Raw genomic sequence first — 25939 nt, forward strand, 5'->3', positions numbered from 1 at the left:
CTGCTTTCTACTTGTTATGAAAGGAGCGAAATTTAAGACGATTTATACTGAACAATGTTTATATTTTTTGAAATGTCAGTTATTTGCACTTATTCAGATTATGTACACAACCTCATGCGCTAGTCTATAAGCAGTTGTAAACTCGGGGATGTAGAGATACCAAAAACAAGTTTTCATGTAACCCAAATTTCAAAGATTACGAACATTATACAGCGATTGACCAATAAATATGCTATTATTACATATTTGTTTGGTGCTTATATTAAATTATATTTACATTTAATAATATAAGCTAAATACTGTTACATTAATATTTTATTGCTTTTATACAAACCAGATTATTAATTGTTAATCATTGGCTTTTAATTTGCTTGGGCGAATGTACTCTGCAAACTGTATCTCCACAAGATTCCTTCTTATAATAAGAAAAAAAATTCATAGTCGGTGTTGAGTGTACAACTACAAATACAAAACATCGTGTGTGTGTGCGCGTGTGTGTCCTGAACTATATATATTGTCTGTAAAGCTTAGCGATGACGACCTTCTCGTGGTGTCACTAACTGCCCATACTTCATACCCTGAATTTTTTGCTACATTACCAAAGTCCCATGGACGAACAGGCCATCCTAACCCAGAGAAGGGTGTAACGATAAACTAGAAAATCGACTAACATTGAAGTTTGGGTTGCTGTGTGAGTACATTGTAATAAATCGGCATCATCTACTATAATTTACAACTCCTCGCCCGGTTCTCTGTCAAGTCTGCCGAAAACCGATGGTAAATATTTAAATTTCTGACTAGTAACTTTCAGTTACAAAAACAAACCACTGCAGGTCTTCATGGTATATTCAGTTAATTAAAAAAATAATTATAGAATTTGTGAATCTACTGCTTTTCCTCCTTCAAACAAATTAAGCAAATTACTTTCACGGATTTATATATTAATGGCAAAAATATGACAACTTGTGAATGGCGGATAAGAAATTGGAAAAAGACAATATAGATGCAGCAATCTGTTACTTCGGGGATATAACGACTACCAACTATGTGTGCACCTTATGTAACACACAAACACCCACATATACACATACATATGCAGACAGGCACGCCGCATTCACGTACATATATATCTCTGTGTATTTGGGAGGTTATAACAAAGGGAGATAAAAAGTAAATAGGTTTATATGATTCCGACGCATTAGCCATGAGAATACACATCATCCTTCTTCTCACGTGACGGGGAGAGTCCCCAAACAAACAACAATCAACTGTAGTCTATGACCCTCCTTAAACTTGTTTTCCTGTCAGGGTCTGACGCCCTCGAGATTACATTTCATTGCTGTAAGCTGTTTGGCACGTTTGACGCAGGACATTAACTGCTGTGACTTATCAAGAAAAGGACATTTTGAAACCAAAAAATCTCCCAAGCTAGTATAAATTCTCATGTGAACTGCCGATGACACTGTGAACCACCCATCGTATCTGCCCACGCAGTCAATTTGTGACCAAGGAAACAAACGCCAACCTCAGAATTCTGATACGTATCGTTCTTGTGAAGATGTATCGTTAGAGCTTTTGAGGGGAATTTTTCCCCCCTTCTTCTGTTAAGTGAACGGGCGCGAACTCACACCGGTAAAAAGTATCGCATGTCGTCTGTGTACACAAACATTGCCCGCGCCCCCGGAGTAACGAGTCGTCCCCAGACATTTTCAGGCCTAAAAGTTCAGCGCTATTTCCAAGTGCGTAAGATTTTTTTTCCTCCGCTCGCTTTCTCCCGCTCTTTCCCCTTCATCGGTGTCGGTGGCAATGGCGTTGTTGGATTCGTGTTGTCGGCTGTTGTTGCTGTTCGTGTCGTGGACATGGGTAACGGCTACAGACCAAAGGTGAGCAAAAGGTTGAGCTTTTATGTTGGTTAAGGCTTCGGTACTCACGAGGTGGGCAGTCTGCGTGCGAGAAAAAAACAGAAAAGGTTGAAAGGTCGATGTGAAACCGTATCGCCCCTGAAGATTTCGTCAGTGGCCGCAAACCAGCTGGTTTGTAGAGCAGTGGTAGGCACGACATGACTTGGCCAGGCCAATTATGCCCTCGTCGACAGTTCGTTCGGGTATGCAAACATGCAGAACAGGCCTCGGGTACCCGGTGCGAAAACTATGAGGGTACACAAACTTGCGGTGATGTAGGACTGGGTGGGAGGTAGGTAGGGGGGTGAAGGTAGCGAGAGTGTGATGATAACAGTGTTAGGACCGTGAGTTTTCTGGTCATCAAGTCTGAACTGACACAAAATCTTCTTGATCTTTTTTGTCCCCTTCCTCTACTTTCTTTCCATCACTACTACTACTATCACTTACTATTAGTACTACCACTTACTACTTCTAATACAAATTATTGCTTCTCGTATCACTACTTTTACTATCACTTGCTGCTTATCACTCATTACTACTACCAGTACTACCACTTACTACTTCTAATAGCAATTACTACTTCTCCTATCACTACTTTTACTATCACTTACATATCAATCACTACTTCTGCGATCATTCACTACTTCTATTATCACTATCAGAACTGTTACCATCGTTGCAGCTGTTGGTCTTGTAGGTGCTGCTACTGTTGCAGCTGTTTTTCTTCATCTTTCCGTCAACCTTCTTTCTATCCTCTCCCCTTCGATAGGATCATTAACCCATGTTTTTATCCCCATTTCGAGTGCTTGCAGTACGTCTATCCTGTAGGATGTTAATGTTAAAACCAATCTTCTATTTCTTTATCTTCATGGGGCACACTACTATAAACTTGATTTACCTGCTCCATGCGTTATTTCCCTTTCTGTCTTTTTGTACATTGAATAGATGCCAATAAAAAATTCCCGTGGGAACATATGTTGCAATAAAAAAATTTTGTTTGTGGTCTTGTTCCTTCCATCTTTCATCTTCTTTCCAGTCGTGGTTCAGTGAGTACAGTCCTTGCCCTATTAATGTCACATCCTAGGGGCACTTTGTTACCCTCAGGGTTAGTCTTGTTACACTGAGCACAGACCCATTCTCTCTTACAGCGGAGACCCCCTGTTCTTCATCACCACACCTGGGGTCATCAGGCTGGAGACGGAGGAAACAGTGACCATCACCACCTTCGGTGCCAAGGACGTCTCCATCTTCAGGGTGTACCTGGAGGACTACCCAGACCGCAAACGAAGGTTTTCCGAGCGCATTTTGTCGGTGGCGAAGGGTGAGTACTGTTCACTCTGTAATAAAAAGAATCAACAAGAACTTCATTAATTTCGCTGACTAAAATATTGTCGTGTGACTCAGACAGACGACTGCAACAATAAACAATAGCAGGTTAAATTTATTACACCATCAGGGTGACTAAGTCTGTGTAAAGCTCAACCAGCGCAGTCAAGTGGGTTTCAATTGGAGTGAATGAGTGAATTGAGATGCCAAGTGCTATTACACATTGACAATGTATATTCGTGATAAGGCCTGGAGAGGGGAACTCATGCTAACAACACATTTAACTTCTGCTCTTCCTTAATTCAGAAGTGTACTAGTTGGTGAGCAGCACCGTCATGGCTGACTTCCCAAATAAACGACACGCCACCAACCTCTTTTAGTAACATACACAGCATAAATTATAAAAAGTAGATCAAGTGGATATGTTTATCACATTGTCACTAGAAATAAAAGTTAATAGTTTCTCTGCTGTGCATCGTTTAACAGTTTATTTAGCAAGGTTCTGATTGATTAAACTAAATCTGATTGACGAAGATAAATAAATAGATGAATGTAGGAAAGAATAAATCAATGAATTAATGACATAAATTAACAAAAAACAAAAATGAGTCAATATATTGATAAAAAAATAAACAAATAAATGAACGGACTAATTAATCAAAAACAAAAGTGATTGATTAAATGATCAAATAATAAAGAAAGTAATTGAGTAAAAGACTACATAAATAAAGAAGGAAAAGGAAGAAAGCATGAATGAAAGAATGAATGGGTGAATCCACGAAATTAAATGTATGGGTTATCAAATGAATCAAAATTAAAGTGAATGAGTACATGAATAAAAGAACAGCTAAGTGGCTAAATGCGTGAATACGATTAATTCCCGATAGAGCGACCGGACGAAAGAACATATAAAATGATCGTCCATGTCTTCTTCCTATGTGCCACACTTTAAGCCTGGCCTCAGGTAGTTAATAAATAAAACGAGCGACCTGAGAGTTCAACCCATTATGATCAGTCACGCATGGCTCTGAATGGCAGAGTGTATCAGTGAACAGAGACAGACAGTCTACCTCCTTCATTCTTTCTTTTGGCGCTAGTGGGCGACCTGGCCTGCCCCCGTCTTTATCTAAAACCTTCCCTTCAAAATTCCTGTTAGACACCTTTATTCCCCCGTCCACCTCCTTTTTGTTCGCTCTTTCCTTTTCGACTTCGGTGGAGACTACTTCACTCTTGTCAACACCATGTCATGTTCTCGATGGTTGACGTGAAGGTCTCGATGACGAGAGATGATAAGCTTTCGATAATTTATGTCCGACACCCAGTGGCCTCGTCGATGTAAATGTGTCGATGATGTGAGATAACGATGTATAAGTATTGTATTTATATGTAGTCAGTCATTCATATCCACATTGTGAACTGTTCAGTAAAACTATGGTGCCGTGGTTATGCTATTTTTGTTATTTTATGCCTTGTTTCTGAAGATGATCGGTGCTATTTATTTTCGTGTTTTCAAACTGTCTAGATGACTTTTACCATATTATAGAGAGTCAAACGGGCATCATCCGCTTCCATTGTTGCTTTGTATGCAGACTGGTAATTGTCTTGTTTATCAACAATGACACTAGTTCATTGGTTGCACACAACCCTCTAAATAAATTCAGCAAGAATATGGTTTAAGTCCACTGCTCTGAAGTTCTTTAATTCTCTGGCATGTGATCTTTCTGGTAGTGAAATAATGATTAAAAGAAACGACAGGAACTAATAAAACAAAAGTTTGACCATTTGGTTCGGCTGCTGGACCCGTTTCAAAGGTGAGAATACCATGCTCCGGTCATTTATTATTTGATGACACCATCGCTGTAACGATGACTGTTGCAGACGAGGTTGCCAATGTCAGTGTACTAATAACTGCTGATGATCTTATTGGAATTGCCTCCCTGGAGGGCGAGAGTTCCTATGTGTACCTGGCCGCCGAGGGCCTCGGATCCGACACGTCGGCAAGGTCAGAGGTCATCTTGCCCCTGAATCTCAGTCCTGGCTACATCTTCATCCAGACAGATAAACCCATCTACACTCCGGACCAAACTGGTGAGTGTTAGTGGGCAACACGTGCTCTGCCAAGTCGTTTGACGAACGGATATTTACATACATAGATACCAGTTGTTTGTTATTTGTTCTTTTGGTTTTTTTTCTTTGATTCATTGTATTTCTTTTTATCTTTGTCTCTTTTTTTAATTGATTCTTTGTTGTTTCTTAGTTCGTTCCTTTGTTGTTTTGTTTTTGTTGATGTTTTAGTTATATGTTCATTGATGATTTTTTTGCTTTCATTTTGGGTTTTTTTTTCTTGTTTCTCTGTTTTGTCCAGTGCTTCTCTGTATCTCGTATTCTCTTTCCATGCCTTGCTTCTTTCTTTCTTGTGAATCATTCCTTGCAGGCCAGAGTTCATTATAATGTTCGCAATCCATGTACTTAATGAGCTTCACACTTCGGTGTTCTGGCATGACGAGCACACGCAACATGTTAGAGGTGTTTGCTGACATTTTCAGACATTAAGCTTTAACCTCTGACCCTTGAGCGGGGGAGGGACAGAACTAGAAGCCTGCTTTACCTGCAGTTCCTTGTTCTTTTTACAAGTCTTTACAAGTCTTAAGAATAAAAAAAAACTGACCCGACCAGTAAGTCCTCCTTTACTTGCAGAGATATGTTTTAGAAAGAAGAAAGCAATAAGCGGAGGTCTAACAGCTGCCAGACTAGTTTCACAAAGTTTTATTTCAGACTCAGTAAAGCTCAAGTTTCACTGCTTGAATCTGTTCTCGACGAACTAGGAACGACAAAAGATGGAAAGAAACAAAGAGCAAGGAAAGAAACAACATGACCTTGTTTTATGTCTATCGTAAACAGCATCTTCGCCAACTGTAAAATCCACTCCCCTCCCCCAACGGTCTTGAGGCCTAAAATAGAAAGCTAGATGATGCGAAACCTAAAACATTTCAAGTTTTTATGAGGATTTTAACCCAAAGGAAGACATCTGTAGGGTTGGTTTGAGCCAGGAATACAATACTTTGCAGTGCTTGTGATTTTTATGTTTATATTTAGATTGCAGCCAGCATGATAATCAGACAATTTTACTTTTGTTAAAACCCATCCCTCCCAGTATTGTGTGGTGGTTTTTTTGTTGTTATTTTAAACCAAAGCTGCGATATTTTACAGTTTTTATGCGAGTTATTGCACTGAACGAGGCCTTCAAACCAGCGAACTGGCCTGTACAGGTGGACATTCTGGTAGGTCATTAACAATTTGACCAGTTAAAAAAAATTAATATAATTAAAATGGTTTGTGACAAATTTTTTTACTAATATGGCGGAGATATTTTTACACTTTTTGTGTTTGTCTCCGGAAAAGTGTTGGTTTCTTATGTTAGATTTTGTTTTTTTCGTCATTCTTTATGTATTCGTCTTCATTTTATTTTTCATTTGGTTTTTCATTTTTACTTCTTTCTCTCTCTGTTATTTCCTATTTACCATTTCTCATATTTCGCAGAATCCCAAAGGACTGTCGATGAGCAGACGACGGTGGGACGGGCGAGACATAATGTTTAAGGACAGCTTGCGTATCCCTGACAACCCGGTGTATGGAAACTGGACAGTGCAAGCAAAGTTCACAAATGGGGTTGGTTATGGCAAATAATAATAATAATAATAATAATAATAATAATAATAATAATAACAACGCGCAGCATCACAACGAAGATAGATCGCAAGATATATACCAGACTCCATCTTGCTTAATTAAAAGTATCCGACAATTTAATATGGTGGTGATATCACTTACTAAGAAATTAACGACCTTCCTTTACCGTTGGCTATGAGAAACATTTGTTTGCGATAATTTCTGTACGATTGCTAAATTTGTTTAGATATGATCAATCACACTAAGCTTCCTGGTTGTTGAGATGTGTTGTGTAGATATTCGTGTGATATGATACACTGGGACTGAGCATCGTGTGAGAGAAAAATAAAACATTTTTTGTGTCCACAGCTGCAAACACTGGCTAATGTCAGATTTGAGGTGACAGAATATGGTGAGTGAGACATTCACACACACACAACTAAGATCACACACACACACAAATACACAATCACAAACACAGACGTACAAACTATTACAAACAATCTCTCCTATTTTTTTCTCTTTCTTTGTCTTTCTTTTTCTTTCTGTTTTCCATCTCTAATCTCTAAAAAACCAATATCGTTTTCTTTTAAAAACAATGTGTTTCTTGCTCTTTTCGAGTCGCCGTTTATTTTTTAATATTTTTTTATTTATTTATTTTTTTTTTATCATCGACACCCCCTCCAGCATACAGTCAAAACCACGTACAACTTTATGTCTACATGCATAACAGTAAAACTCACATTTTTCTACCTTATATATACGAGTTTGGAAACTTACCACGAAGGCAACGTACCTACATACATCCCTGAACACCTTTCTATAAACATTTTTACCTGAATGTTTACATTGTGACAGGACAAGTAGAAATAAGTAGAAGTTATTGCTGATGTTTTTGTTGTGGCAATATTATTTGCACAAATATATATTGTGAGTCGCCTGATATTTTCTGTGTGGATGATCAGTTCTTCCCACGTTTGGCGTTACCATGACTACGTCGGACGACCATAAGATCGTCTTACCTGGACACCAGCACTTCAGCACTACTGTCTCGGCCAGGTAAGCCGCCACATGACGAGATACAACTGATTATGACGATGATGCATGAACGAAAATAATGTCGAAGCATAAAGAACATGAGGACCGACCATTGTATTATTTTCATGTTTGTTCCCAACTGAATGTCGGGGTCACCGTTGTCTCGTGTCGTTAACTAACTCATCAGGTGACCTCGCCATTGTCCCAGGTACGTCTTCGGGAAACCAGTGAAAGGTCACGCCACCCTCACCTTTGGCCTCATCTGGCACGGCCATGTGTTCAGTCTGGGCAAGAAGAGGAACATGGAGGTAATTGTATTGTTCTCTGGCGACTCGTGACAGTCTCTCAGTCACAACGGTTGTCATGGCATGTCAGCTTTTCTGCTCATGTTGTCAAAACATCAACTCTCGTCATAAAGGTTTCACGAGGAATGTAGAAACACTCGAGCACGTGCACGCAGGTGCAGAACATTTGGTCCACCACAGTTGACATTAACAGAGATAGAGAGAGTGTGTGTATTCGTACACAATCATTTAGATACTCCTACACTTTCATGTGTATAACAGAGAGAGAGAGCGAAAAAGAAGAAAGACAGACAAAGAAAGAGTGCGAAATCAGAATTGAAAGAAAAAGGAGAGAACGAAGGATAAATGTTTACCTGTAGTACAATCACTAGTAGTTGTGAACTCCTAATTATATTTTTTTTAAATTAACCTTTGTGAAAACCGCTTATTATTATTAGGTAAGAACATGTAAATTAGTTGATTAAGGAACTTTCACTGTGAAGACATTATTGATGAACTTGGTATCATGTGATATTCTGTCGCCACCTATTGTCAAACTTTACCGGAAGTACCGTTTGTTGCTCGATCCTTTCAATGTATGTAATGGCAACTCTTACTTGATGCCAGACCTGAGCAAGGGTTTCTTTCATTGGCTGCTTAGCTGAACGACACAGGTCAGGTGGTTGTGACTATTCCCGTATCGGAGCTTCGACTTCCGGTGGAGAGCGTGTGGTTCCCGACAGGGGGCAGGCTGCACCTGGAGGCGGCTGTCACGGAGTTCGCCTCGGGAAAAGTCGCGCGAGCTCGCGACACGTCGGTCGTCTTCGCCGAGTCGCTGCACGTCGTCAAGTTCACGCGCTCCATGCGTCACTTCCGCCCGGGACTAACATACAGCCTACGCGTAAGACTGTGTTTAAAGGCAACTCTAGCAGCTCAAAAACGTGGTACAAATCTATTAACGCACTAAAAAAAAAAAGTAAAAAATTTTTTTTTAAAACCTAAAACCCAAAGAAAAAAGAAACAAACAAAACAAACAAACAACACACACATAGAGAGAAAAAGAATGTTGATATACAGATTAGATATTTTTCATCAACCAAAAAACTGACAAGGTTGGGTGGTTGGTTGGTTAATTTACTTCCTCACTGGATACTTAACTAACTTCTGACTATTTTTCTGTTTATATTAATTCCTGACAATGGCACTTCCTTACAATTGATGGTTTTTTTTTTGTTTTGTTTTGTTGTTTGTTTGTTTTTTTTACTTTTGAACTTGGGTTAATGCAAAGTTTATCTATAACTTCCTTCAGGTTGATGTAATCAAAGCCAATGGGGAAGCCAGCAGTAACCTCCCCTTAACTGTCACGTGCGAAGGAGAGACAGAGGACAAAGAGCATCTCCTATCACCTCTGACCTCCCCGAGTGAGAACAACGTTTACTGGACCGACAGTAGCGGCCATCTCGTCGTCGACTACTTCATTGCTTCGGACATCAGTCGTCTTCTTTTCAAAGTGAGCCGAAATGAAAGTCAATGGCTTATGGATAGAAATTTTTTTCTTTCAAGAGTTTTCGATGCTTTTAGAAACAGGAAATACTTCTTAAAGCCAAGAATAAAGACTGACTTGTTTGAGGTCCAAGTACAGAGAAGACTTTCAAGTTTATTTCTTTCCTGCAAACTCTTTAAGAATCGCAGAAAATTCCGTTTGGGGATGATATTCGATGATGGCACGTGACAGCTGCATCTCGTATCTTATACAAATTTTTCTGAAATCAGATATTTCTTATGTTATCTACCTGTTATTACATTCATAACCTCGTGTTGTCTCCTACAATATCCTACTGTCACCTGTTATTACACATACTGTGAGCAATTCTTGCATGTTGTCTCCTTCTTTGAGCTACTGTCGTCTACTGTTATCTACTGTCATCTATTTACTTACCCGTTACCTGCTGCCATTTATTGTCAACTACAATTATCTACAGTCCCCCTGCTGTCATGTAATGTGAAGTAATGTCACCCATTGTCACTGTTGCAGGTTACAGTCCAGGGAGAGAAAAACTTGTCAACAACAGTCCGCTTTGGTGCCCTGCCCTTCAAGTCGCCTTCTGGAACATTCCTACAGGTGACCGCGGAACCTACGTTGGCTGTAAGTAGTAAACTGTAACATTTAGCACGAACACATATTTATTAAGTAGACACATGAAAGTTAATTTGTGAGTTGAAAGAAACATTTTAAGAGGATACTACAAGAAAGAAAAGACGAGGAAAAAAAGCTGGAATGAGAGGGAAAAGTAAAGCATAAAAGGTTCATGAAACGGAAGGAAGTAAAAGTGGAGAAAAAGGACAGAAAAATGTTGGAGAATGCTTTATTGGCGATGTGTGAGGAGTTAAAAATAGAGTTTCATAAGAAAGGGCATTGCTACTCGTCCATTTTGTTTCTCTCTCTTTTTCAGCATCAGAAAATGTCACAACTCGGTGCAGGTGATTACATTACAGTTACCGCCCATTACACGTCGTCACGTGACCTGCACGTCATTAACTTATTGGTAAGTAGCAGAGTGTGTGCGTGTGTGTGATGTTATGCTTGTGCGTATGATTGTGTGTGTGTTTGTTTGTGCTTGTTATTATCGACAGTTTATTTTGCTGCCACCTACAGGATTGACCTAGCTCGATCTCTGACCTCACCCTCTGCTCCCATGTTTTAGGTGCTGAGTCGAGGTCACGTGGTGTGGCAGACTCGCACACACATCTTGGGAGCCAACTCCACCTACTTCTACTTCCCCGTCACACGACACATGTTGCCCGCCGCCCGCATCCTCGTCTTCAGCATCCTGGGTCAAGAGCAAGGGTCAGAGGTCGTTTCCGACTCCGTGTGGGTGGACCTGAAGCAGGACTGTTACGGCGAGGTCAGTGAGTGTAGAGGTCAAATTTCGATAGAACATCGTCTTCTGCGCAGATTTTAAGGAAATAGCAGCTTGTGGTTGTAGTCATGGAGCAAGGGTCAGCGGTTGTCGATGGGAAATCAAGGTCCAGCTTCTCGTTCTACGTAGTTAGGCAGCCTCGAGACTTCCATGATGTTGCCTTACTCATGGCACTGAAGTTATAAAACACCGGCAAGGATTCCCTAGGGTAAGCTCCTTATAACTACGGAGACCAGAAGCTTTTCCTTGATTTCTCCATTTTGCCAGTGTGTGAAGATGTACCTTCGCTTCTTGAAAAGCAAACTTCGTGGGTAGTTGTGTACTTCCGATGGATAACTCTTTCGGTCTTTCTCTCTCATACTCTCACACACACAATTAAGAAATCCACGCTCGTTTGAGACCTTCCCCATCTGTTTGCCCTACAGGTCAAACTAGGTCTCTCAGAAGACAGCCCTCCTCTCTTCCGACCCGGCGATGTCTGCGCACTCACCGTCTCCGGACTTCCGCACATGCGCGTGGGCGTGCTGGCTGTGGACATGTCTGTCTACCATCTCAGTCAGAAGACTTTCACGCGGTCTTCTGTGCGTTCGTCGGTTTCTTTCTACGCCATTGCAGTCCCCTACCTTCACCTATCTCCCTTTTCCCCCATTCACCTTATTTCTTATCTGTCTTCTTCCTTCTTTTCTTCTTAGTATAAGAGTCATTTTTGCACGGCATTTTTATCGGTTTTTTTTTTAAACTTAAAGCTTACACTGAGAAAGTGCAAAAATGTTAAAATTTATAAAGTTTAAATTTAAATTAAAGTTTGTAATTTTTTTAATGTTTCTGTACACCACTACATTATTTTTGCCCCAAAACAGATAAAACGTTTTGCTTGATCTTAACAGTTAAAAAGGGGGAGCTTTCTTTTTTTGTTGTTGTTGTTGTTGTTGAGAAGGTTTTCTGAGATCTTACCTTAGGGAAAGGGATTACATCGCGGAGGAAAACCCTGTCTTACCTGTATTTTGTTATTGTATGTTTACTGTGACTTCAGGTGTTTGACGAGTTGCTGAAGCATGATCAAGGCTGTGGGTACGGTGGTGGAGACAGCTCTGCTTCTGTCTTCCAGGTGAGTGTCCTGTTCTCGTCTGATGGAGAACTTCTATGAAACCTCTACCTCAGGGACCTTGTAGGCGGCTCTGTAGGCACTTTGCCCGAGTTCTGTGTGACAGCCATGTTAGCTAGCTCTCCACAGAGAAAAATGAGACAGGATAGAAAAGTTGCTCTGTATAAAAGAGTGTACATTTGTGGTGGACATCTTATTGAAACCTAACACTGTATGGATAGCTTCCAACATACAACTGATTTTTTCACTTCGACTGCCGAATGGGAGTGTGTTCCACATTTCAGGGCCGGTAAGTCAGAGATAGCGACTGTGGCAGAGTGCTTTCTAAACAATATAGTGGGGATCTCAGGTAGAAATGAGATACCGGGTCTGTCCAGGTCTTTCGAGAAGCGCAGGTGTGTGGATGGCGGGTAAACATGGAGCACTTAGCTGTGGCAGTGTGGAGAGGGGTGACTGTGAGAGACAGTTTATGGTCTACTTGAGCTCCGACAGGGAGACGGGTAGTGTGTTTGGCTGTGTGACATGTCGAGGAGACAACTATAGTCTGTTCCTTTGCTCGGTGTGTGCGTGTGTGTGTGTGTGAGCGTGCGTGCGCATGCGCATCATGCCCAACTTCAATTATTGTTGATGGTATCCACAGAACGCCGGGTTGGCGGTTATGACCAATGCCGGACTATCCACCAACGGTCGAGCTGGAGGAGGCTGCAGCTCTAAAGCTGTTCGTCGACGGCGTCAAGGTAGTCATCAGTCGTTTACCCTCCCTCACACACACACACACATTGTCTATAAAGGAAGGCCTTTAGGCTAAGGCTGTAATAATGAATCAAAATACCCCCTGGAATATCTAAATCCCTGTCAAATAGCTGTGGATCGTATACAAAAGAGACCTCTAGATCATCAATCTACCTCCGTGATTAAATCTGTTCACGTCCATAGCTACCCCTGAGGTAACACACATCATTTCCCCCGCTTAGAACTTTCTTATGGTTAAGACTAGTAGTCTCTTACTTATTGCCACCGAGTAGTAAGTAAAGTTAACATGCAACGGAATGAAACAAGGGGTGTTTCTTTATTCCTTGGCACGGTGAGCCACTCACATCTCCTTTCGCTATGAAACTTTGACGTGTCCTTTAGGTACACGTGCATTTGTTAAGCTAACTAAACGTGTTAACACTCTTAAGAACAACTAAAGTCTGGCTTAGTAAGGACTCTGGGAAATACAAATAGCGATAACCTGGCAGCAACTTTCACGAAATGGTGCTTTAGGAATACCTGGAGACATTCAACAGGTGGAATAAGTGTTATCAGGGAACACTGAAAAGGTGGCATTGTTATCTTCAGGAGAGGGGAAGGCACCCGGCAGGTGGGGTTGGCAGTACAGGGACATGCAACTTGTGGGGCAGACGATGATAGAGGCATACATTAGACGAGACCGATTATTATTATTTTAGAATCAACATTTTTTTCACCAACATCCACCTGTGTCAGACTCTTGCCCTTCGTGTGTTTCTCTCATCAAAGAGTAGTCACACAAATTAATTAAAACATTGACAGCTTTCATCCTCTCACACTGTCCGCCATGTCTGGTTGTGCAGCCAGCCCCTTGAATGATGTGTGCTGTACAGAAGGTTTTAAGATGGAACTGACCGATGCCAGACTCTGCTACGCTGCTGCCAAGGAGGTCAAGAGGTTAACCGGACTGAGTGAGTGCGCTCAGTACTTTTTCCGCTGTTGCCTGGACCGGAACCGAACGGACGTCTACAGGAACAGTACACGTGGCAGTAAGTATGAACACCAAAGCAAGGTCCCCACGAGTGAACCGAGCCTTAATGAGTTCACATGAATAATTGTTACTTTTTATGTGGGATGACGGTTGGGGAAACTGTTCGGGAATGCAAAAAATATGACTATTGAAATTATTATTTCCCTTTGAGACATTTCTCTTCCCGCGAAAGCTTTTTTTTTCTTTTCTCAAGTGAATTTTCGTTCATACGTATTCCAGGTAGTATTTGGCAAGGTGTTGTTGTGTCTGTTTGAGGAATTCAGGGTAGCAGAGGAGAGCTGAGCAGCTCGCTTGAGGTGTCGTTGGGCTCTGATGGACAACTTGCAGCAGACGACTTCATCCCCCTCCGCTCCAACTTCCCAGAGAGCTGGCTGTTTGATGACTATACTCTTGGGTTAGAAGCACACCATTACTTTTTTGTTTGCATGCCTGTGTCTGTCTGTCTTCCTTTCTAAATGTGTTCTGTCTTTATATGTCTATGTCTGTGTCTGGGAGATGTGATGATGGTGATTGTGTGGGTGTGGTCTTTGGAATGTCCACACACCTGTAAGAGTTCATCGTACTTCTGCTGACCAGTTTTCAGTGTTCATCCTTTTCTTCCTCAGACCGAGCGGTAGACTAGACCTGGAGTTTGCTTTACCACACTCTGTCACTACCTGGGTCTTCCAGGCTCTGGGCGTGTCCAGCGACAGCGGCTTGTGTGTAGCCCCGCCCACTAACCTTACGACCTTTACCACCTTCTTTCTGCAAGTGGACCTCCCCTACTCGGCCGTGCGCCTGGAGCAGCTGGAGGTGCGAGTCACAGTCTACAATTACCTGCCTCGCCTGCTGGAGGTACTACACCGCAACCCACCAGCCTAGTCTTGTATCTTAGTTTACCCCCGGGGTAGCTTTGTAGCTGCCGCTCAAGCGTTAAAGATGATTGTATTTTTTTCGCATCAGCGTTGGAAATAATTTCTGTATAATTTTACTTACAAAATCTGAATACAATAGTTTAGCTGACACACCTGTTTGGCCGATGGCTGTTGGTCTCAGGTGGACGTGTGGATGCAGAGTGTGGAGGGCATCTGCTACTCGGGGGAGCCCGGGCAGGACTCGGAGAAGCTGCAGATCAGTGTTCAGCCTCACGACGCCGCGTCTGTGTACTTTCCCATCGTGCCACTCGAGCTGGGCAAGTTCCCCATCCGGGTCTTCGCCAAGTCCAGGAAGTCCTGGGCCAAGGACGCTGTGCAGAAGATCCTCAGAGTGGAGGTGAGCATGGCTGAAGACAGCTCACTCTTTCTAGAAGGTGACTAGGATGAAGTGTTGATGAGGACCGAGTGGAGAATTCGCGACGAGGATAGGATGAGATATTGAAGATGAGTTGATTGATGCCATGCTGGTGATACCTTTTGTTTTTATCAGGGAGAGGGTCTGGAAAAAATTCATACAGTGTCAGTGTTGCTGGACCCTACAGGAAAACGATTCTACCGAGAAAAGCGCGACAATCACACCTTCTCACTGACCAGTAAGTGACTTTCCTGTGAAGAGCTGGCAGTGAACGTGGGTGGTCAAGTGTGTGTGTGAGAGAGAGAGAAGCTGGGGGACAAAGAGCGAGAAGGACAGGAAAAAATACTACCCAGGGCTTCTGCTAAAGCTAAATTCCTTGGGGTCCCAGGGACCCCTTCTTCAGATTTTTAAGGGGTCCCTGTTCTTCGCCCAAATTTGAAGGGGACCCCATTGACGAAAATTGAAGGGGTCCTCCGAACTTTTAATGCGTACTGTACGCAATTTTTTGCGTAAGCAGAAGCCCTGATACTACCGAAGATAAATATACAGACACTTGTAGACAAACTAGAGTAAAACTTTTATTACAATAAAATAAAATAAACAGATCTTTGTCGGATCAAATTTTAAAGGTGAAAGTTCAAGACAGACATTAAATAATTCAAAGTCTTTACAAACATTTCACAACACTGTTGCAGACAAAGTCATGGCAGACGAACACAAGCAGGAAGTGGAGCTCGACCTCGACCTGCCTTCCGAGGTCATTCCAGATACAGAGAGTTGTACCGTTAGTGCCATGGGTAACATCCATCCTTTCACTGTTTGTTGTTGAATACCGGTCCTCGAGACGCCAGCCTTGATTTGTTTACTGCCAACCGAATAACTTTGTTTGTTTGTCTGTGTACTTGCAGGAGATTTGCTAGGTCCCACTGTGAGAGGTGTTGTCGATGGTGTGGAGGAGATTCTGCGCATGCCCACTGGCTGCGGGGAGCAGAACCTCATCTACCTGGGGCCCAACGTCTACGTCATGCGATACCTGAAGGCCACAGGTCGCCTTTCATCCAACGCCGAGAAAAAAGCCAGAGCCTTCGTCCGGCAAGGTAAAGGGAGTTAATTAACATCCAGATAAGGGACGATAATCCAGTCTCTAGTATCTTATTATCTATCGACGGAGAGAGTTTTGTATCTTTACATCTGGTTAACTGTCAAATTACAAACCTCATTAAATATCTGTGTAGGTAGGCGTGTCGTTTGGTTTGAATATTTTAAATATTTACTGCATTTAAGTGAAAAGTTTTAATATTTACAAACATCTTTGAGTAAGGGAAGGTTTGAACCTATAACTAGGCATGCAGACAGGACTGTTTTCTCTGTGTTACTGACTCGTCTGACGTCTCGCAGGGTTGATGCGTCAGATGACCTTTAGGAAGGAGGACGGGTCATTCGGCACGTGGCCGCACGCTCCATCCAGTACCTGGTCAGTGCACGTGTCGGACGTCAGCAGTTCATGACCTCTGTCATCCAGCTTACGGCCCCACTCCCACTGATTATTTTTATTTAACCTGTGACCTCGGTGACCACAGTTGGCCCCCTAACCACTTACTTTCTCATTATTTTTTCTTTCCATCTTTAACGGTTTTTTTTCATTCTCTTGTCGCCATTCTTCTTAAAGAGTTGTGGTGCCATGCTCTGAGCTAACGATTAAGCATTATTTATTTATTATTACCGTACAAATTCATATTTCTTGAGATCACCCCTGTTAGATGAGATAGCCCCTATTATTTTAAGCCGAGACAGCCCCTGTTATTTTAAGATGAGATTAGTAAACACTGAGACCTTTGTTTATTTAGATGGTCCTTCTTTGAATACCTTATTTTTCTCTAGCTGCTTTATCTGCCCTTAGATATTTTCGTTTCTTTAAAATCTTTTTATTTCTTATATAAATGCCGTATGATGCCTTGTGTTTCTTTGTCTCGTGTTTGTCGAAACTAACTCTGGTTGTCTAAATGTTTCACGTGTTTTGATGTTTATTTGTAATGAAAATTAATCTATAACCCTTATTATTATTGTTTCTAACTGGCAGGCTGACGGCGTTTGCGATGAAGGTGTTGTGCCAGACGAGCCACTTCGTGGAGGTGGACATCAACGCCACCTGCTCCAGCCTCCAGTGGCTGCGCACGCGCCAGAACACGGACGGCTCGTTTGTTGAGGACGTGTGGGTGACTCACCGTGAGATGCTGGTGAGGTGATGACTCTCGCACCCCATCCCTCTCCTCTCCTCCTCTTGATCCGTTACATTTTTTTTTAGTATATCGACATCCCTTTGCGTGCTTTGAGTTCACTGGGATGTACCGTCTGCCACAAACAGCTGTTGCTCCGATCAGCATCCAGATGTTGTTGGACATGAAGCAGTTGGTGGATGATAAAAAATGGCATCATCTTTAAAAATTTTATGGATGGTTATATCACGAACGATGTTTCAATTATTGTGTCCTTTAATAATCGTTACAGACACCCGGATGTGTCTTCCTATCGTACGTTTTTGTTTTAAACACACACACATGCCCCTCTTACACACACAGACCCCGTAGGTTGTCCTCCGAACTGTGATTTTACATTTTCAATAATGTTCAATGTTGTCATGTTTCAATTATCTACAGGATTATTGTTCTCCGTTCTCACTCTCTGTGTATGTACGAAGGTTGTGTGCAGGTGAGACATGCAATGTCTTTGTCGTATGCTGTGTACTTACCGAGTAAACTCAATTATCCTTTACTTTACCTAGGGCGGGGTCAACGGCGACATCTCAGTCACAGCCTTCGTCTTGATTGCCATGCTGGAGTGTCCGTGTCCTGATCAGGTAAATATGGAGTCAGGTGTGATGTACAAACGCATCGTAATCCGCCTCCTCATTGAGTACACGTGTACACATCTCTCCCTAACCTCCATATAGACCAGGGGTGGGCAATTAATTTTCCCAAGGGGCCGGATGAGAAACTGGGATGGTTCTAGAGGGCCGGACTAATATAGTTAACTCAGTGTTACCCAATACTGTATATATAGTATATTTACTGGTGGGCGGCCAGCGGGCGGGCCGGTCAGAGACAGGAGGCGGGCCGGATCCGGCCCGCGGGCCGGCGTTTGCCAAGGTCTGATATAGACAATAGTCTGACCGCTTGGCATGTCTGGTCATTTCTGGTAGGTGCGATCCCCGATGGTTGACAGTGCAGTAAGATACCTGGAGCATCACTTGGAGAAGAGGTACAGGCCGCTGACCACAGCCGTTACGGCCTACGCCCTGGCACTAGCAGGCAGCCCTAAGGCCAAAGACTTCAACAACAAGTTACTGGACATGACGCTCACCACACCACAAGGTACATCCACCTGGTTGATGACGATGTTGATGATAATAATAACTGTCTGTGTCAAAAAAATGTCTAACATCACATGACTTCATTAAAACTCTCAGCACTCCCTCCGCTCTTTCCACCTTGCACTTGAAAGTAAACCCAGCAAGTGTCACGTGATGTTCTTATTGTTGCTCGCGCAGGTCTGAAGTACTGGGGCTTCGCCACGGACGACGACTTCGAGGGCGAGCAGGACAAGCCGTACTGGTATGTCAAGAAGCCGGGTGCCCTGGCCGTCGAGACGACCGCCTACGCACTGCTCACGCAGCTCACGCTCAATGACGTCACGGCCAGCAACCCCATCGTCTCCTGGCTCCTGCAGCAGCGCGAGGAGCACGGCTCCTTCGTCTCCACTCAGGTGGGTGGGCCTGGTGACGTGTACAGGTTTTTATCTAATTATTTACATTTTCTTGTTTTTTTACTGAATATTAATTAATTAAATGGTCTTTGAAAATATCATCAGTCAGTAAAGTTTATTTATTTACTATTTCCTTTATTTACCACAGGACACAGTGATTGCCCTGCAGGCCCTGTCAGAGTACAGCATCAAGTCGTTTTCCGCCGTGTTAGACATGACATGTCACCTGCGCTCGGAGGTAGACGAGAAATTTCAGAAAACCTTTTCCTTGACCCGGGAGGACGCCTTGGTGCTGAAGTCAGTGCCGGAGGTATGTCAGGTCCATGTGGAGTCGGGTGGAGGAGGGCAATGGTCAGTCATCTGAGCATCTTCAATCCATCGACAGAAGCTCACCATAAACCTGAAATGCCATAAATATTCGTTTTAAATAATTTTAACATCATCAACTAAATGAGAAAGTTCAAACCGTAATACTTATCCAATAAATGTATACCTTTCAAAAAGAAAAAAAAAAAGAAAAAAAAGAAAAATAAATAAATAAATAAGTAGACTGGTTCATTTCTGTGTCCCGGATTTCTATGGCTTCATACAAGGATCTGACAGAAGTGTTTGTGAGCTCGTCCTACTGTCCACAGGTACCAACTGGTGGCAAGCTGCACTTCGAGGCCTCGGGGACAGGTGTTGGTGTGATGCATGTGGATGTCCGCTTTAATGTTCCGCACGATGACCAGGTGTGTCGCTTTGAACTGTTTATTGTCAGCCGCCAGCTGTCCAGCATGTTGCAGCAATTCTTCTGGCAGCAAAGACAGTGAGTACAGCTCCCGTGTCTCGCTCCAATTATTTAGGTTAATATTTGTTAATAACCACGATGATCGGTCTTAATTAAAGGTGCGAGAGCAGTTTTTATTTGTTTATATGCTTGTCTTGTGTTCATTCGTCCTGTTGTCTTGTCCCAGTCACCAGCGATGTGAGCCGTGTTCGCTCGACTGCGACGACGACGAGCCTGACGACGCGGAGGTGGAGCAAGTCACCTTCCCCGCCATCATTCCTCGGATCAGAGACAAACTCAGGCTCAACATCGTGGACGAGGGAGGGCGCCACGACCTGCACGGAACCAACTCGTCGCCAAGGGGAAGCACTCTTCCACCCAAACAACCGAACCACACGAGCGGCAGCGCCATCTCGCGGGTTGGCTCCTCACCTCTGTCCCGCTCGCGCATTGGTCGACCCCGTAGGTCCGCCATGATTGCCTCCAGTGCACGGGTCCTGTGCATGGAGGTATGTGTCAGGTGGGTGTCAGGTGCAAATGTTGATGTCAGGTGAGAGAGGTGTGACAGGTTGGACTGTTCCTGTCACAAGACAGGTGTACAAAAAAAATAAATAAAATAATAAAGTGCGAGAAGTGTTGTCATGTGACATGCATGTCGTGTATGTGATTCGATTGCGTCATAAGTAATGTGGGTTTCAGGTGTGTGTTGTGTGTCAGGTGAGTGGCATGTCGGGTAAAACGTGTTTGACAGGTGTAAGGTGTGTGACTATCGTGTCTACAGTGTCCTGTCACCTATCCTGTTACAGGTACAAAGGAGTCCGCGAGGCCGGAATGTCAGTTCTGGACGTCGGCCTATTCACAGGTTACCAGCCAATCACAGAAGACCTGGAGAAGGTGAGTTACCTTTCTAACCTCGAGGTTGCGTGACGTCACCACTGATGGCGCTGTGCAATATCCGGGAATTTCATTATTCATTATTATTATTTTATGGGGGGGGGGGTTTAAGTGGCTTTAGATAATCGGAGTTTAAACTGTAAATAATAGAACCAAGCATCTGACTTTATTTTTAACACCAGGTGAAAGTTAAGGCTCGAGAAGTGTAGAGAAAGTTTTAGAAAACATAAAAATAACTTTGTTTGTTTGTTTGTTTGTTCGTTGTGGCTGCAGCTGAAGGCAAAGGGAAAGATCGACCATTACGAGATATCGCAGCGGTCTGTCATCTTCTACCTGAGTGAGGTATGTCTTCACGCGTGAGGCGAGATCACTGATGTTGGCGGAGAAGCTGATTTCAGTTTGAAATAAAACTGGGGCTCATGAAATGTTTCCTTCATGTTGAAAAGTCTAAAAGATAAAGAAAGGTAGAAAGAGGCAAAGGATGGGTGATAAAAAGGAATAATTTTTCTTAAGAACTAATAATTTTTGTTTAAATAAAACGAGAAGCATTACCATTAGGGTTTCTTTTTTTCCAACAATTAGAAGATAGACTTCACAAGGATACTGCATTTAATAATGATGGTACTATATCGCCCTGCTAGTACAGTCTTTGATTATTTCTGGTAGCATGTCAAGTCACGTGACATACAAAAACCTTTCCGTTGGCTGTAAATTGATAACCAGGTGGCAGGAGCTTGTTTCTAATTGTTGCTTCAGAATTTAACACAGCGAAAGTTTCGAGGCTAATTTAAAATAAATTATTTATTGTTAACCTACAGATTTCCCACGTGACCAAACAGTGTGTGAAGTTTCGTGCCAAGCAAAATCATGTCGTGGAAAACCTACAGCCAGCGAAAGTTCAAGTTTACGACTATTACAATCCTGGTGAGAACTTGTCGGGGTCATCATCATCCAATTATCCAATCAATCATCATCATCATCATCATCATCATCATCATCATCATCATCATCATCATCATCATCTCATCATCATCATCAAAGTACTCAGACATTTCCGCCTGTCACTGAGCATGACAATAATTGTGTTTACCTACTTTTGGTTGGTGTGTAGAAGGTGTATATAAGAATGCCAGCACGCTCTGTGGAGACGGAGCGAGGGTTGGAGTAGGAGAAGGACGTGTGGACGAGTGTACAATGTCCTGCTGACTGTTACAGCCATGTTGATGTCCCACTGATTTTCATTCACAGATGAACGGTGTTCACGCTTCTACAAGTCCGAGAACGCCAGCGGCAGTCTGGCCAACTTCTGTGATGACCAGAAGCGCATCTGCCAGTGTCTGGAGGGTGAGGGTCCTGCTGTCCATGTTTCCCTTTTCCTTTCTTTCTTGATGATCTGTTTCAGCATTCACCGTCATGCTCTCTATGTCACACGTCGTCTGTTGGTTGGTTTGGTTGGTCCACTTGCTTCCATGTCTCCAACTTAAAGAAAGATAGTCTGTAGCTCATTTTGGTTTCAAATGCATTTGCTCCCATTTCCGCATTATTATTTTTGGTGTATGCGAAAATGCATTTATACATAACTTCAAGAATTTGGGAATGACAGTAAGAGGAGAGAGCACGAGGTTGGGAAATGGGGAACGGGGATTTAGGAGGTGCGAAGGAGAGGTGGGATATGAAAATACATTGACAGATAAATCAGTTCCATATTCCTTCAGGTCGGTGTGGAAATTGCGAAGACACATGGCATGATAAAGACTGGCAGGAGTATTTCAACTTTGCTTGCAACAATGCTACCAACGGTGAGAAAATGAGGGAAACAGATGAGAACTCTGTACCATCGACCATGTATCACTTTCTATGAATCTCTCTCTCACTATATATATAATAGTTTTCTAAATATAAATCATTGTATGAGTTAGTAGGAAACCAATTTAGCATCAGGGGTCACAAAGGATGAAGGTAAGATAGCAGAGGAGTGGAGAGATGGCCGTCATTTTCTCAAACTCTCTGACCCCGAGAAAAAAGTGGTCACTGACAACACCGATGATGATTGATGATGACGACGACGATGACGACGTTGATGATGGATGATGATGATGGATGATGATGATGATCCGGCTGCTTTCTGTCCTTAGTGTTGACGGTGAAGATTGTTGACCGGGACCTCGAAAAGCCGGGATTCGAACGTCTGCTGGGTGTTGTAGACACGACATTCTATCAGCGTGAGTAGCCATCAACACTAACTATACATATATAGGTCGGTAAGCAATGTTTATGAGAGTATGAGTCCTGTCACTGACACTTGCTGTATCAAAGGCATGAAAACTCTCATGAGGACATGTCATAGTTGTGAGAACACAGACAAGGGGAGGTGAATGCCATAAACAAATCTTCATGTCTTTACTGCCATTTATGTCATCTTGTTTTAGTTAAGTATTCTTTGCATGTTTACTTCTTGTGTTTCCATTTGTTTTTTAATTAGAACTATAGAGGAATTACTAGGATCTGTTGAAAGAAGGAAACATGCCTTGTGTGCAACACTGTTTTGATGAGGGCCAGAGGGAACACATTTTTATTTGTAATGGCCGGGGTTACCTAGCAACATCTGTTTACCTCACTGGCTGTAGTTTACATTTCTGGCGTACATATTTCATCGCATTTTTTCATGCCTGGGGTTTCTTGTTTACTCGGGATTTTTTCCTGTACCTGTCCACTGGGCAGTGGAAGACCCTTTGTTTGTCCAGTGCAGTGTAAACAAATACTGAATACGTATAAACAAATATGGAATACGTATGTTTTCTACCGTCAAAATCATAAGAAAATAATGACAGGAAAAGTAAGGTAAATAAATGCGCGCGAAAAACAGACAAACCAAACAATTAAATATAAATATATACATTTTGAAAAGGTGAACCACAGATTAACTCTTAACCATCCCAGGGAAACTGTTAATAGATTACCGGGTGATAGTCAATATTTTTTTGTTTACTTTGAGAAGAAAAGCGATCAGTGTTTAAAGTAAGAGTTGTAATGTGGGGCTTGGTCTGTGTGTGTCACGTGACAGCGGGCCGTCAGAAGGTCAACAAGGGCGACAAGGTGGTGCTGCTGAAGAGAAACTCGTGTGTGTGTCCCCTAATGAAGCCGGACACCCGCTACCTGCTGATGCTGCACCCGCCCAAGCGCTTCAAAGACGTGGAGGGCAACCAGGTGTAGGTACTCTTATGATGTCACAACTGTCCTATTATGTAATCTTCTGTAACCGACAGTCACAACTGTCCTATGTGACTATCCTGTGGGACATAGCCACAGAGATTCTCCGATGACTGGATATTTGAGTCCCAGGTATTCATTAATAATAACCATTTTATCTACCTGTACTTCACAGCAGCCCATTGATGATAATATTCCCTGAGTGTCACACGAGAGCTATAGTGACACCATCTTGAGCTGACCACGTGACCGATCTGTAGAAAAGAAAGACAATAAACAAATAGCCCAGACAAGAGCTGACCACGTGACCGATCTGTGTGCAGGTATGTCTTTTTGCTGGACAAGAAGGCGCTAGTCCTCGAGTGGCCTAACCCCGGTGTCAAAGGTCTAAGCCAAGCTTTGCGCCAGCAGGAAAGAAAGGTCAAACGCGTCACGCGCCGCTTAGCGCGCCGGGGATGTCAAGGCCAAGCCCAAGGGCAAGGGCAAGGTCAAACAGGAAAGAACAAGGAGAAGGTCAAGGGCAAGAGCAAGCCCCGAGAGTTGACGAAGCGTAAAAGAAAAGGGCTGAGGGCCGAGCTACGACGAAAGGGGAGGAGCGGCCGGGAGTGAAGGAGGAGCGAAGATCTTGTCGCGCCGATGAAAGGAATATGGCCACCGGAAGTCGCTATTTCCTTTCGGGAGGGGTAAGGGAGGGATGAACCGGTGCCTTTTGGAAAAAAAAGTAATATCCCATGTGCCATGGGCTAAATCTCGCGTGAACAATATGTACCACCTGTGTCTCACCTGTGATCAGGCGTCCCAGTCCTTGTATTCCTGTCTTTTCTGTGATCATCTTTCATCAGATTTCTGGGGTTCGTTTTAAGAAATGTTCTCTACGTCGGGTGAGAGGATTCAAAAAAGAAACTCATCTGCAAGCATGCAGCCCACATTTGCCACGAGCAGACTGGCTTGTGATACAAAGATCCACAGGGTTGGCAGGGTCCCGGGTCTGTGCTATGGACTCCTGTACTTTGTTGTTAACCCTTACATGGCAGGACGATGTGATTGCTTCTGTCCTTTTATCTCCTACCGTCTGTCAAGTTTCTTAATCTTCTTTAAGGTTACACGTCTGAGGTTCTCAGGTCTCAAATGTCAAATGATGCTGTATAGTTGTTTACACCTGTGAAATCCCTGTATTCTTCCTGTGTGCTGCTGTTAGACCGTTGGACCACTGTCAGACCACCATGTTGTTGCATTGATTAATTATCCACTATAAAAGTCCAATCCATATTTTCAACCTTCCCTCAGAGATTTTTAAGTCAGTCTTGTTGAAAACTTATCATGTAGGTCAAGTACCTCCTTCCTTTCTATCTCTCTGTCTTTCTGTATCTTTTTATCTCCCGCCCCCTACTTCCTATTTTTCTTGAATGTCATTGGCCTGTCGCTGTTACACTTATACGAACTGTGACTAAAAGTACTAATACATTTTTTTTTGGATTGGTTATTTGTTTACTGTATATTTAAAAGACCAGTACAATAGTTTAATTTGCATTGTTTCCACACATTTTTGTTGTTCTTTGCTAATACAATAAAGAGTTATATTTTATCTACAGCAAATTATTGACTGGAATAATTGGTGTGAGAGAAAGATAATATTTGATTTCCAAAATCAACGAAGAGCTGTATTTTATTAACCCTTTATACATCCGTCTGCTGTCTTTCTCCCATTCATTCTTTGTGTGTATGTCCATGTTTTTACACTTACTACATTCATGATTTTCTGCTCCATCAAGAACAGATCAGTTGTACATAAATTAAAGACTTTACAATAACAAAAGAAAACCTATCTTGTTACAAACTTTTTCATTATGTTTGATTGATCATGTCTTACTCTTTTTGTGGACAATAATAAATAATATTAACATAATAATAAACTTGTTTTATACGGCGCATTATCATGCTCACGAAGGAGCATCCTTTCAACGTTTAAGACAAGGACGGAGGGAGAAACAACTCTGCAGACAAGCAA

The 25939-nt window shown here is 42.6% G+C and overlaps 1 protein-coding gene across 1 annotated transcript; it reads left to right on the forward strand.

Annotated features, from left to right (window-relative positions):
- Nucleotides 1-1603: 1603 nt before the first annotated feature.
- Nucleotides 1604-25522, forward strand: LOC112575322 (complement C3-like). The gene is made up of 39 exons (XM_025257090.1): nucleotides 1604-1883; nucleotides 3050-3222; nucleotides 5106-5315; nucleotides 6438-6508; nucleotides 6768-6896; nucleotides 7266-7308; nucleotides 7862-7955; nucleotides 8143-8242; nucleotides 8880-9119; nucleotides 9528-9728; nucleotides 10254-10364; nucleotides 10672-10764; nucleotides 10924-11124; nucleotides 11565-11720; nucleotides 12173-12247; nucleotides 12885-12981; nucleotides 13840-14025; nucleotides 14283-14421; nucleotides 14633-14861; nucleotides 15063-15278; nucleotides 15432-15534; nucleotides 15992-16093; nucleotides 16205-16393; nucleotides 16695-16770; nucleotides 17377-17533; nucleotides 18079-18153; nucleotides 18496-18667; nucleotides 18844-19058; nucleotides 19207-19368; nucleotides 19694-19866; nucleotides 20015-20347; nucleotides 20634-20721; nucleotides 20995-21063; nucleotides 21540-21645; nucleotides 21970-22065; nucleotides 22437-22520; nucleotides 22857-22943; nucleotides 23786-23930; nucleotides 24255-25522. Exons 1-39 carry the CDS (start codon nucleotides 1807-1809, stop codon nucleotides 24538-24540), a joined length of 5559 nt encoding a protein of 1852 aa, XP_025112875.1. The 5' UTR covers nucleotides 1604-1806; the 3' UTR covers nucleotides 24541-25522.
- The last annotated feature ends 417 nt before the right edge of the window (nucleotides 25523-25939 follow it).

The sequence above is a fragment of the Pomacea canaliculata genome, linkage group LG11 (assembly GCF_003073045.1).
Source record: "Pomacea canaliculata isolate SZHN2017 linkage group LG11, ASM307304v1, whole genome shotgun sequence".
NCBI classification, from domain to species: domain Eukaryota; kingdom Metazoa; phylum Mollusca; class Gastropoda; order Architaenioglossa; family Ampullariidae; genus Pomacea; species Pomacea canaliculata.